General features: G+C 40.1%; 1 protein-coding gene across 1 annotated transcript; it reads right to left on the minus strand.

Annotated features, from left to right (window-relative positions):
- Positions 1–1,336: 1,336 nt before the first annotated feature.
- On the minus strand, positions 1,337–2,381 carry LOC311010814 (uncharacterized protein; the record flags this gene model as incomplete). Its single annotated transcript, XM_084005460.1, has 4 exons — positions 1,337–1,611; positions 1,692–1,777; positions 1,853–1,990; positions 2,368–2,381. 4 exons carry the CDS (start codon positions 2,379–2,381, stop codon positions 1,337–1,339), a joined length of 513 nt encoding a protein of 170 aa, XP_083861586.1.
- Positions 2,382–14,501: the final 12,120 nt, after the last annotated feature.

A 14,501-nucleotide genomic window follows, 5' to 3' on the forward strand; every position in this document is an offset into this window, starting at 1 on the left:
AAGCTAGCGCGGGGCACGCGCTCCTGCTAGCGTCCTTTCAGGGCAGCCAGAGCGAGAGCACTCCGCTAACCGTGAACGCAGGTCGTGTCACTTATGAAATAAATGCCAGTGAGAGGAGAGCAGACAATACTCTCCTTGTTCACCACATTAACTAGCTTGCTTCATTAGCGAAAAACGCCATGAAGCAAGCCAAAAAACGATACGGGCAAGGAGAGGGGAGCGAGGGCACTCACTTCACTGACGCCGTATCAGCATTTCCTAGCTCCCGCTAGCATAACACACCACCACAAACCAATCGACCTTACCGGCTGGTGGAGATAGTGATGAGTGATGATCGGAGGATCCGTCCGTCCCGGCCGAGGCCGAACGGCCTGTACTCACCGATCCTCCTATTAGGGCGGCTTGTCGCAGCCTCTGGAGGGCGAAGAATACGCAACTCCGATCTAGAGACCACGAGGCTACAAGCGACGAGCCGAATAGTATATAATATAGGGCTTCAGCTAAAGCTAATGATAGCGCAGAAACAAGCGGTAACCTGCAAAGCGAGAAGATGAAAAGGAAGCGATCTCGCAGATGACACCGGAACTTATACCTGAGCCGGGGGTCATCCGAGGTCACAGGTGACTTTGTTGATATTAATACTCGACCTACGCATGCGCGAGACAGAAGATATCCAGTGTTAAGCACTGCCTCTGGCGGTCAGTAAGGATGAAATAGAACTACAATAGATGTATTAATTCTGGAATCTTCTTCAACATTACTTATAATAACGGATAGTGGATGTAGTGACTGTGAAGGCATGAGAGAGCACTCAGTGATGTCCTTGGTACAGTCTAATGGTCACATGTGCATAGGATAAAAACATTGGGTAATAAGACTGCAGGTAGTCTCCCATTTCTTTTCACAAAATGAACATTCAACAATGACCACAATATCATCATAACTAACAATTTTGACACCTATGTCTGAAATGGTACAAAATAAAGGCCTATGCCGTGTGGTATATCCAGGTCTGCCTTACTGCATTGCGGGCCATCTGATCACAGATATCAGGTGGTTTCCCCACCTCTGATTTACCATTACAGCCCTGCACTTGACAGATAATTAACCCCAAATTGGCCCCCCTCACTGTGTGTATTAGATTAGATTAAATCCCCATGTGCAGGCAGCTCCTCTGCTATCAGTGTATGTATTTGTGTATATGGGTGAATATTGACTGAATGTAGTGTAAAGTGGATGAAATGACCAGAAAAACGCTATAGAAATTCAGGCCCAGGTCCATTTACCAGTAAGTGCTGAGCAAACATTTCAGGTGTTGGTTACAGGTAACACATACTCACCTAGAGGCTCCGTAGTGAGCAGGTCTAGCTGTGGGGTGGTGATGGTGTGGGGGGGCGTAGGGGTCGTAGGTCATGGCTCCTGGTGACAGGGGAGGGGGCGGGTGGGGGTGGCCTGCTGGCTGGAAGCGGGGAGGCAGGGCAGAGGGAGCAGGGCCTCCGTAGGAGGATGGTGGTGGCATCAGCAACTCCGCCCCCTTCACACCACTGCTGCCACGAGACTTCCTGAAGTACCGATGGCGGTGGTGATGTCGCTGACCACGAGAGTCTGAGTCTGACAGAAGAGACAAGGGGAACAGTAGTCTAAGGACCAGAAGCTTGAGAAGGGTCTGGTGGATCTCAGCATCAACATACCCAGGTCTCCTTTTCTGATGGGAACAGCAACATTCCAGGCAGGAACTGGATTCACAGGTTTCAGGTCAGTCAGAGGAACCAGGTGTCTGAGACAGGGACGGACATGTTAACATTAAATACACTCACAGAACCCACTGGTTCAGACTGAAGTTGTGGTTTACTTCTCTCCCAGCTCCTCGATGAAGACGTTGACGGCAGACGAGTGTGTGCCCACTTCCTGGATAAAGGCATTGTAGTACTTCCCCTTTGGCTCCAGACGCACCTGAAACCAACAGAAAGAACAATCCAGATACCTGAGGCTGAAACAAAACAAAGATCAACATACTACAAGTATAACAGTTGGGCAGTGTTGCCACAGTTAATTTGAAAAGGTAATCTGATTACTGAATACTGCTTTAAAAAGTAACTAAGTTAGATTACAAGTTACTTTATTAGTTACATTCAGCAGCTGTCGACAACACCCCCGCCGCCTCAACATAAAAGACAACCGGTTTTGCCAAAACTCACTTTATTGGAAGTGCATTTTTAACAGGACGTCTGCTTCGTACCACCTGGTGGGACTCGCTCTGTAAGTTTGACTGCACTGCTGCGACTCCAAATGTTTCTTTAAATTTGACGTAGTGTTTTTGTAGCAAGATAGCACTTTGTTGCCACCAGCACAGAGTCTACAACAAACCTTAATATTGCCATCTTTAGCTGACACAAACTCAAAATAGTGACTTGTTGCATAGGCTCCGTGACTTCACTCCCAGAGACGCAAGAAGAAAGCAATTATATATATTAAGGAAAATGACAAACATAGTAACGCATGGTGACTGAAAAAAGTGGTCAGATTAAAGTAACGCGTTACCGGCATCACTGTAGTTGGGGATGCACCAATGCCATCTTTGTTTCAGAACAAATACAAGTACTAATATTTAAGTACTTGCTGATACAGAGAACCTAATAATACTGTTAGTTTTAACAATAACTTTTAAAAGCAGTTTTATGCATGCAACAGTTTAATCATTCAAAAAGTATTGTGTGAAGATAAATCCAGTCCAAGTCAAGTCCACTTGCACTGCGATAGGTTGCTAAGGACGAGTGAGTCTTGTTAAGACAGAGGAGCCATGCATCAAGGGAAATGTATTTCAGAGTATATACTGACCAAATGAACGCAACTACTAAACATGAACACGTTGTCAGATGCCCTTTCACGGTCACAGGGAAATAAACTTTCATAGCAAAAATAAAAAAGGTACTTCCTGCGGTACTTGGTAGTACTTGAATGATTAGCTTGATACAAATAAAGATAGATTAATAGACGGATGAATAATAAATAAATAGATAGATTTCACTGTATGTTTGTTAAATGTGTTCATATGCACTTTATTTGTGTTTATATATATATACACATATATATATATATATATATATATACACACATATATATATATACACACATATATACACACATATATTATGTATGGCATGCCGTTCAGGAAATTAATCTTTGAATATATTGAATGAAACTTGAATATATTGAATGAATCTTGAATATTGAATGAACGTTTGAATATATTGAATGAATGTTTGAATATATTGAATGAATGTTTGAATATATTGAATGAACTTTGAATATATTGAATGAATGTTTGAATATATGGAATGAAACTTGATTAACGTCATCAGCGGCCATCTTGTACTTTAATGTGTAACGTGTAGATGCCTGGATGCTGCTGCAAGAAGTGAGTGACAATGAGTCAGTCAGCTCGGAATCTTGTAGAAGCAATATTAAGCAATGAGGACATCATTAACACGTTGGCAAATGCTTGTACGGGGCAAAATCCCCCCGATAACAGTGCCCAATACCGTTCTTCTGACGAAGAAGTCCGCTCCCTTTTTAATCGTGGCAGACCGACTACAACAGGCCAGGCAGCACTTGTTTATCAGGCCAACCTCAGGCAAAATATTGACCGAAGCATGCCTTCAACCTCACAGGAGTACTCCACAACTGCCCCCGTATACAATCTCCGTCCGTACACAAGAAAGGACCCAAGACACAAGAGGTAAGACTAGCTAGGCTTTATTTAAAAGATGAGGACTCGCAGTAGAGTAGCGTAAAATATTCTATAGTCTAGATCTTAGTGCAGATCTCCACCAGGCATGTAAAGGTGAATGAATATTCCGAAACATCAGTGCAATAAATGCTGTGCAGGTGCAAGTCTTGGGCGACCTGAAGCGTTTCTTCACACTAGTTGGTTTGTTTTCCCATTACTGTACCGTATACTGAGTAAACGCGAGGTTGATGCCCAATAAAAAACACGTTAAATATATTTAACAATATTTCCGTGCGTAATGGCAATGCGCTCTGGCGCGGCACTTCTCCGGGACTGCGGATTAATCAAATGCTGTGGCTGCAGGGATTTCGTGAACTGAAAGAGAAGCTCTTCATATATTGTTTAGATACAATAGGAACCACCCATTATGGAACCGTGTTTGTCAACGTTTGTTTCTCCCTTTTTGTACAGTAATTTATTCAAAGGTTCAACAAGTTGCTTTTTGAGTGCGTGACAAGTGCGTTTTGAAAACGATCGCAGACTGTCACCTGTTCGACGCGTCACTACTGATTAGGCTATGTGGAATCTAAATTAGAGGGAGTGATGAGTCAGCAGTCAGTGGTGATATACAGTAAAATAGAAGAAGAGTCAATAAAATTGTTTTTCAATGATACAGTTATAAAAGTGTGCCAAAATTGGCTGATCGGTCCAGTAGTATGCGAAATGAACTGCAGACAGACAAATGCATAATCCCCTCCAAGACTATGCTTGATGGAGACGGACAATGGAATTAATAATTTGTATTGCTGCTGTATTAATCACTGGAACACAGTTAGTTAAATTACTATGAACACTGTCTGTATGAAGTTATATTTTTTGTTTAATGTTTCTAAGGTTTCAGGCGCAAGGCAGTTCTGTGGCTCAGTCCTTTTTCAAAGAGGTGATTCTACTGCCAGACCATAAAGCGACAGATGTGCCAAGGCGTGCCAAAAAGGCTTGGCTTTTTGAAAACGGCCACATCAAGTCTGCCTTGGAATTAGGCTGTGACTGGGGTTCTGACAAAATAATGCAGGCAATAACAGCAGCCTTCCAGCCAGCTTTGGAGGGATGCAGGTAAGTTTTAGCCAGTTTGTAACCTCTTTTCATTGTATTTTTGCAAGAATACCATGGCAAACTATACTATGAAAGCTTTATTTTGAGTGCTTATGTGTTGTAAATTTGAATATTATTTTATTTTTTTACATTACCTTTTGCTGCTGCTGATTTCCGACAGGCTTGCTGGGATATATAATAAGACGAACACACACATTTTGTTGATACATTATGTTTGTAAATAGCTCAGAACAATTCTATTCTAAGTTATACTGATCTGAGGCGTCCTGCTAGCTCACCTGCTAGAGTGTGCACCCCATGTACTAAAGACCAAGTCCTCCCCACAACAGCTGGGGTTCGAGTACAACCCGGGCTTTTTGCTGCATGTCATCCTCTCTCTCTCTCTCTCTCTCTCTCTCTCTCTCTCTCTCTCTCTCTCTCTCTCTCTCTCTCTCTCACCCTTTCCTGTCTGTCTTCATCTGTTGCTATCAAATAAAGTTAAATTCTGAAGAAATATCTTTTAAAAGGTTATACTAAATAACAGAAGTAAATTGAAGTTGGTTGAACTGAGAAAATGACAGAATGTACATTTCTGTGTTCATACAAATGATTTATTGAAAATAAATATTTTCCTTGTACTGTGTGCTCTTCTTCAACAGAAGTTTCATATACAGTGTGTTTTTTCTTCGTTTAGGTTACAAATCCTGCTGCCCTTACCCCCACGCAGAGTTTGAATGGAGACCTTGTGAAAAAACTCTTTCATCAGAAGTCCATTTATGTCAGGCCTGACAAGATCATTTTAAGTGAGGAAAAAGAATCTGTAAGTAGTACTGACGATTTCAAGACATGTTTATGATAGTGGCAGTCAAAATGGCAATATTGTAATTTCCAATTGATTTAAACAGTTACTTGTGGTATGCTCTAAAAGTCAATTACAATGTTTTGTTGTCAGTATTGACTGTTGGATTCATAAAAGTTATTGTATTTATCTGTTTGCATTGACAGTCATCTGATGGAGAAAGCAGCCATGCAAAGGACCCTGGTTTGGCAGAAATATCTGACACTGACAAATGTGGTAAATATTTTGTGTTTACACTATTACATCATATGTTAAGTCTTTTTTTTTTTTTTTAATCAAATTTATTTGAAATAATGTTTTTGTGCAAAAAAATAATACATTACCCTTTTTTAATCTACCACAAAATAATGTATTGTACAGCCCTAAATGTGTTCTGATGCACACTTTCATATGAGTTAAATGTTACTCATAAGTTACTTTTCCATGTTACAGTTACAGTCATTGGAAGTGTGCCTGAAATTTCCAAAGATGTTGTCCTAGACATCTTCACGTCTCGGGCCCATTCCGTCTCCAGTCATACCCCTTCCATCTCCAGTGGTGACGAAGTTATGTGGTGTTTTGCTACCCAAGATATTTGCACTGATGCACCTTCCATCCCAGCCGACACCCTCACCATGTCCACTATTGCTGGTGTCACCACTATTGATGAGACTCTCACCATCTCCAGTGGAACTCCTGCCATCTCCACTGGCAACACTCATGGCTTGTCAGTTGGCCCCACTGTCAATGCTAGTAGCAACAGGCATCACATCTCTGCGAGATGTAAAACCTCCGGTGTGTCCCATGGTCCCACTCAACCCAGTGCATCTGGCAATAGTTCATCCAGCACACCCTACAGGTCCATCTTTTCTAAATATTTCATCTCTTTTCATACAGTATTTTCAGCAAAGAGCTATTTCCTATGTAAAAATATTGTGGAGTCATGGTGTCCTGAACAGAGAAGAAAGTTGCACTCCCTCTGGATTTGTTTTGATATGAACCACTCAGACTGACAAATAAACCTGTGCCCGCCCAAAGACGCGTGTACTTTCATGCAAGCACATCCGTGGGTCTGTGCTATTTCATTAGTGTATCAGCCATGTGATCAAGTTATCACCACTTCATTGAGTAAGAGAAAGAGAGAGAGCAGCAGTGGTAGAGTGACATAGAGAGTGAACCAGGAGAGTGAGCAGTGGTAGCAAGGCAACTGGTGAATCAGAGAAATATGACATTTTTTTCTGATTGTTTCATAGTGGTCACATAAGCACAAATATACACACTGCCACACAACCCAGCTGCTGATTTTGTTACCATATGCGCTGTTTACAACAGGCAGCAGTCAAATGGTATTACACCTTAAAATAATTCACTGTCCACTCAAGACAATTCAAGTTATTGAACCATCATGGAAATTCTTTGTTCTGTGGTAATGCAACTATCTGTGTGAACAAACATCATATTTGTACCTTAATTACAAAGTATTCTTGTTTTATTTTGTAGTACATACCTTGACCTATTTGAGGAAGAATACCTCTCTGATGACCCTGATCTCCAGGAAGCCATTTCAAGGTCTTTAGATTCCAGCGCAAGTGAGAGGTCAGTAGAAGATTTGATATAAAATGTAAGTGTTGTAACAATAACTCTCTAGCCTAGAGACAAGTAGTAATAATCAAGCTACTAACCTACTGTTCTTTATCTATTATACAATCATTTCTGTGGTCATTTTGTCAACAATATACAATAGACCTATTTTTTTAAAATCATGGTCTAAAACTTCTCTGAATGGGGATTACCCATGCTAAACATGCATTATATTTCATGTCTATGTATGGCCCCCTTTACACCTGGTAATAAAATGTGTTCTTTTGTGTGATCAGATTACAATCAGATAGCGCTTGATCACATAGATTTACACCAGGTAATAATGTGCATCTCTGATGTCCACATCTACATCCAGTTGCTATCCCATCATGCGCCTTCACATTAATGTCACTTGACAAACATTTGCAGCAGCAGACTCTTTTAATGTGGGTTCTTTTACTACCCCTGCAGAGTTGTTGCATGTGGATTGGAGATGTATTTGCATTTACACTTGTGTTCACTGTGATTGCAATGCCCTGACCACCTTCAGAAGTGGTTTGGCAGATCGAATAACAAGAAGTGTGTGGGATGGAGCATCCAGAGCCATGGGCAGATCCAATTTTTCACCTGAGAAGAAGGTAGATGTCAAGTTTACTGATGACTATGGAATATCTGAGGGTGCTGTGGACAATGGAGGACCTACTCGGGAGTTTTTCCGGCTCTGTCTTGATGAAATCAAGGACAAAATTGGCATCTTTGAGGGTCCACCGGATGCCAAGGTCCTCAAATGCAACTCCAAAGGTACTTATGATTAAATCAATTCTCATTGAGGCTTTATGGATTATTTTTGATCAATAACAAATTTGTACCGGGAATGATTTATGACAATTAATGATTGATGATATAAAATTGATGTAAGACATTTCAGGATTTTAAGCTATAATTCCTTTTTGGAAATGTATTGATTACTCACCATGTTAAAACTCAATCTGAACATTTCTGGTGTAACCATTTGATTTGATGTTTAATTTCATTTGATAACAGCGATGAAAGACAATGGATACTTCTATGCTGGCCAGATTATGGCAATGTCAATTGCCCATGGGGGACAGAGTCCATGTTTCCTGTCTGAACTCTTGTATGAGTGTCTAGAAAAAGGTCCGGACAATGTAAAGGTCAAAACTGAACATATTACTGATGAGGAAACAAGGTCACTGGTGCAGTCGGTGAGCATATTTGGCTTTGAGTCTACTGAATTTCTAATCAAATTATAAATTTGGCATTCACTCAATAACACACACATTAAACATAATTAATCTTAATTATAATTAAATGTCAATAAATATGTTCTCATATCCCAATGTTATTTTAACATTTTCAGATCTTACAAGCTGAGACTGAATCACAACTGCAAGAGGCAGTTGCAGAGGCAGCCAGCTTGATCAGTCTTGCTGGTCACAATGTTCGCATAACACTGCAAAACAAACAAGAGACTGCTTTGGACCTGGCTCACTAGTATGTCCTCCAGCGGACCCGTGCACCTTTTGAATGGTATGTTCATAAATGACAACATGCTATAATTGTACAGAACAAATCGAAAAAAAGAAAAAGAAAATAAATTTGTCACTGAATTGAACATAAAAAACACCTGAACAACATCTTTAAATTTGTTTCCCATGTAATAGGTTCAGAGATGGCTTAATGTCTCTAGGTGTCCTAGATGCTCTCCAGAGATACCCTCTACAGGTGAAGTGCCTTTTCGTGAAAGCTGAAAAGAGTTTAACAGCAGCTGATGTCGAGAATCTATTCCTGATCATTCACTCTGAGAGAGGGAGTAATGCATTCCAAGAAGAGTGCCGTACCCTGGCTTTCTGGCAAGACTACCTTCAGGATGCTGAATGTAAGTTTGGCATTTTGGACAGTGTTTCAACAGGACATTACTCTTTAAACTGTTTTGGCTGCATCATGGTAGTACATGGCATTGGTAAAAAATCATTTCAATTGAGACGCTCCACTATATGAGGGGCAGCAGTAGTGTCGGCAGTTTGAATTTAAAAATAAGTAAATAAAAAATAAAATCCCAAAATGTATTTTTTGTTTGTTTGTCCTGTTCCACTGTGGACTTTGCCCCAAGGAGGTTCAGCGCATCTTTAATATTTGTTAACTGACCGATTCTGTTGGATGCTATTTCCGGCCAGTCAGGTTCTTTTGACCCTGCTTATCCCCTGCCATTGTTTTATAAAGGGGTCCAGATTATTTATACCATATTAGGAACTTTAGGTACTTTTCCACAGTTTATTTCAGGCAGCTTTAAAGCATTCTAAACCTGATTTTAAAGGGGCCATATTTTCAGGTTTTTCCTTACTCCAGTGTGTTCTATGTGTTTTTGTGTATGTAAAAGGTATGTTTAGCTAAAAACATGTCTGCGGTTCAAGAAGCTCACCTCACCTCAGAAAACACTTATCCTGAAGCTCCTGAAACAGCTCAATTGTCCTTTTGCCCTCACTTCCGTAACTTCCATCACTATGTAACAGGGAGTTGGCTTCTTTTGCAGAAGCACACCTAGCGCTAGTGTAGCACGTAGTATATGATTGAAGTTTATAGTTTTACACAACACTAGTATATGGCATTTTGAGCTATCCTTTCAAATTATTGAGTCATTTCAAAAATAAAAAACAATGCGTAATGCTGGTTTAGGGGAATTTAACTCACCTCTCTCACATCACTTTGCATCACTTTAGTGGTATAATACTTCATGACATGACTTGGTAGATGTAGTCATCATTTAATTGTGTTACTCTCTTTTTATGTCATACAGTTGAAAGCGACGTCCCTCTGGGGGATATTCTTGTTTTCTTCACTGGATGTGACAGTGTTCCAGCACTGGGCTTCTCTCCAAATCCAAGCCTCGAGTTCATCACCCATTCCCGATTTCCACTGGCGAATAATTGTGACAACATTCTTCGTATTCCAGTTCATGTAGAATACACTGCTTTCAAATCTGAAATGGATTTTGCCATACGCAATTCACCAGGGTTTGGAAGAGCGTGAGAGGTATTATTATAGAGGGCTTGAGTTATGATGACGAGGTTTGTTTGTTTTTCAAAAATAATCGCTGTTTTATCATTTTGTTCTTCCTAGGGACGGTATTGACTTGAATAAGGCATGAAGACATATAAGTAGAAATGTTGTATAGATATATTTCAAGCCATGTTTTTTTTTTTTTATGCCGTTGATTTCCATCCTGTGATATGACCCAGAACAGCAATTGAGTCATTAGCACAGATTATTCCCTCTAAATGTTATGGTAAGGCCATCTTAATAAATGCTTAATGTTCCTACTTTGTATGGACTGGTTCATTGTCATTATAGTGTCTACGAGATATGTGTATCCTAGACTTGTCATATTTTTTTTCAATTTGAAATACTGTACAGAAAATGAATTTATATAAGATCATCTTATAAGAAAATCTGCTGTCTGATGACCTGTACTCTCCTTTTGTCCATTGATATCCCTTAAATATACAACTGAAAGATGAGTCATTTCAAACTAAGACTTGAAACCAAATAACAATGTTCAATTTTGTGATATTTCTCAAAATCACTTATTTATATCGGAGTCTATATGTGACAATGTATGACACCACAATAGTGTAACTGTTGTGTGGTGACGTGGCAGTAGGACCCAAATGCAGTCTTGTACACCAGTGAAGCTCAAATAGTATTTAATAACTTAAATCACCTCCAAGGTGGCAAAAACCCAGGACGGCTCAGTAAGAGGAAAAAACACAAGACTTAAAACAAACAAAACCGCTACTAAGTAACTGACTGTGACTACAACTATAACTAACACTAACACAGGGAACACATGACATCCACTAACCAGCAACTCAAATGACAGCGACAATGTCAAGAAAGAGTCAACAGAAAACAAGACGAATACAAACAAGGGGATGAGGAACAGGTGGAGAGAGGGAGGAGAAGCTCAGTGAGGGGAGAGAGGAGAACGTGGATTGGAGGAGAAACACAAGGAGGCAGGGAAAGACATGAGAAAATAGGAAACAGGTGTGGCACAAGAGGACAAAAAGGAGGAAAAAAGACAAAGACAGGAAATAATCATAACACAGAAGAACTACTACAAAATAAAACAGGAAACAACACACAACCAAAACATAACAGTAACAACTGAATTACTCAAGTTAGCAGACTATCTCCTAAGCAGGTCACATGCTCTGTTTGATTCCATGATTTCCATCATCGGTGAAGGGGTTGATGGGCCTTAACTCCACATTCCACTGGTGATCATATGGGGGTTGCACAGGCACACGGTTGAGTGGCCTTTGATGCTGAGGAAGTTGGAGCATTCCAATTGTCCACAGTTGCAGTGGGGACCAACTCTCCATTGTCCTCAAGCTGTGGTTGTTCCACTGGCTCACAAACTCATCCACAGATCTGTTTATTCTTGGATGATAAACATGGTGAAGAGCTGTAATGTGAAGCGGATCAGTGCTGTCCAAAAGTCCCAAATTTTCCATAAAGAGGAAAAGGTCTTTATAGTATCCTGACACCACCCTGTTTACTTCTGCCCACAATCTTTCGATCCTTTGATTATGGACACTACGTCCAACCATGAAACTTCCTCTGTTTGTTCCTCGATTCTCAATCATAAACCGTGCAACATCAATGTTCTCGCTACCAGCATCACCCCTGACATGATGTGGCAGTCCAAATACTTCAATGGCAGCCTGGAAAAGATGCAAGGCAGTTGATGCTCTGTTGTCTGTGCAACATCTCAGGAAGGTAATGCAGCGACTGTAGCCATCGACTGCTCCATGATACACAAATCCCCATGGATTTAACTTGTGGTTTGTGTCAATATGTCTGAAATAAGAAGAAATGTGATATTATTGTTGTTGTTGTTGTTGTTGTTGTTGTTGTAATAAACCACACTGGAAATAACAATGTAACTTCATTGACTTTGCTGTACGACTATTTCTACTTGGTAATAAAAATGTTCCAACCCCCCCAGCGGGCGTCTCTGCAGCCTCCTCTGCAGGTTCGACTCCCGCCTGTGGCCCCTGCTGCCCCGCCCTCCACTCCCTCTCCACCCTCCCTCTCCCCCACAGTCGTCATATCAAGTAAAAGCAAAGCCCAAAGATGTCTTCAATGGAAGCGAAAGCTATTCCAAGATTGCTGAAATTGCTTACATTTTTAAACATTATTGCATTATCTGACATTGCCATGTGTATTTTACATACAACGTAGTTCTGGCCCTCCTAAATCCTTATATCAGTCTTTATGAATTGTGTTATTAACCAGCTAGGGAGAAATAACTAATGTTAATCAAATTTATAAAACACATACCACACTTGATTTGGGGCAGAGACGTTGTAGACCCTCCGTTGAATTGCCCTTCGTCCTCTCAAGGCTCTCCCCACTGGATCTACTGTTCTTAAACGCTCCCGTACCCGCCAACGCTGAACTCTGATTTCTCTTCCTCTCAAGCTACCAGTGACATAGGTTTCTCCAGAACCGGGTGTTTGTCTGAGAATCTCAGCAATAAGTCGATCCAGATCGACATTTGCAATGTCAGTGAAACTCCCATAGTGCACCAGACCGAGTTGTGTCCTGTGGTTGTACAGTGTTCGGATGTTTACAGACAGCATCCGAGATACGGCCATCCAGCTAAAGCCTAAGTCCCGCATGTGAATCAGCTGAGCAGCTGGTATGTTGTACCTTCAAAGAGAAATAAATAAAATAAAAAAACAAATGGGTTTATGTGTCACTTCATACAGTGTGAATACATTGTCTTATTACATTGCAGCCTATAATACATTTTAAATAATAATATAAAAACACAATATTTTTATATAAATAAAAACGTTTGTAACTTCTTTATTGTTCCATGTAGCTACTAAGTAGAGATTACTCTTGGCCTGCATCAGCCTCAATCAGCCTCAATCCCCATACACTTGAAATAATAGGCTACTTACCTCGGCCTTCCTCTCTGAGCTGCAGAATGAGTGCCCATGCCATGCGCTTGTACGTCAACTTCCAACTGGAATGTTATTTCCGCCGACATCTCCCTTAGAGACTCGTAAATTCCTTCAAGAATGACGCATAATGTTCTTTCAGCAATGTTTTGTTGAACATTATTACTCATAAGCACCATGAATGTCGCAATAATGGAAATATGATCCTCAAGGTGACGCGATATAGTCTCCAAACTGTTAGTGTCATTTGGAGTAGGCCTACAACCTGTAGCAAAAAAGTTTTCCAATTCAAGAAAGTACTGAAATATTTCAACTGATGCCATTTGTAAAATCAGCGAATTCAGAACTTTGATGACTGATCACTTTGATGAAAAGTATACAACTAGGTTTTGAATTTCATTCAATATTCTCTATTTTTTTAGATATCAAAGCATCAATCCATATATTCAAATATTCAGTCAATATATTCAAACATTCATTCCATATATTCCAACATTCATTCCATATATTCAAACATTCATTCCATATATTCAAGATTCATTCAATATATTCAAACGTTCATTCAATATATTCAAGTTTCATTTCATATATTCAAAGATTAATTTCCTGAACGGCATGCCATAACACACACACACACACACACACACACACACACACACACACACACACACAATATGGGAAACTATTTTCCCATAAAAAAAAAGTTGAGTCAAATATGACACCAATTAGCCATAAAATAATTATGCCATATACATATAAACCCAGGGGCATCTGTGATTTTAACAGACGTTAATAGATCATTGATGCAATACTTTGGACCTGACCCATCAATTTGCCAGACATAGAATAAAATTATACTGCCTGTACCGAAAATCAGCCACTAGAGGGCAACAATAAGCCATTTTGAAACCCTGGCTAGCAAAACTCTCTTTACACTATTCTCTTGACCCTTGTCTCACTAAGTTACTAACATACTCCAACAGATAATTCTCATTCTTCATCATTATCTCTTGTTTAGATCACCAAGAAAAAGATATTTAAACTAAACTTGGATATCTACTGTAGGACTTAAGAGTCTTAAAATAGAAACTCACATCAAAAAACATTTGGTAGAGCCTTTTTAATTCCATTTTTTCCCCCAATGTTCCTCTTTTATACTGGTGTCAGGGATAAGAACCAGTGTCAACAGTATAGAGTACCCACTCATCCTTTGATTTTCGATCGTGGGTTGATGCTGGCTTTAAGATGTGTTGACACTGGAGAAATC

Source organism: Eutrigla gurnardus (assembly GCF_963514095.1).
Source record: "Eutrigla gurnardus genome assembly, chromosome: 3".
Lineage (NCBI taxonomy): Eukaryota > Metazoa > Chordata > Actinopteri > Perciformes > Triglidae > Eutrigla > Eutrigla gurnardus.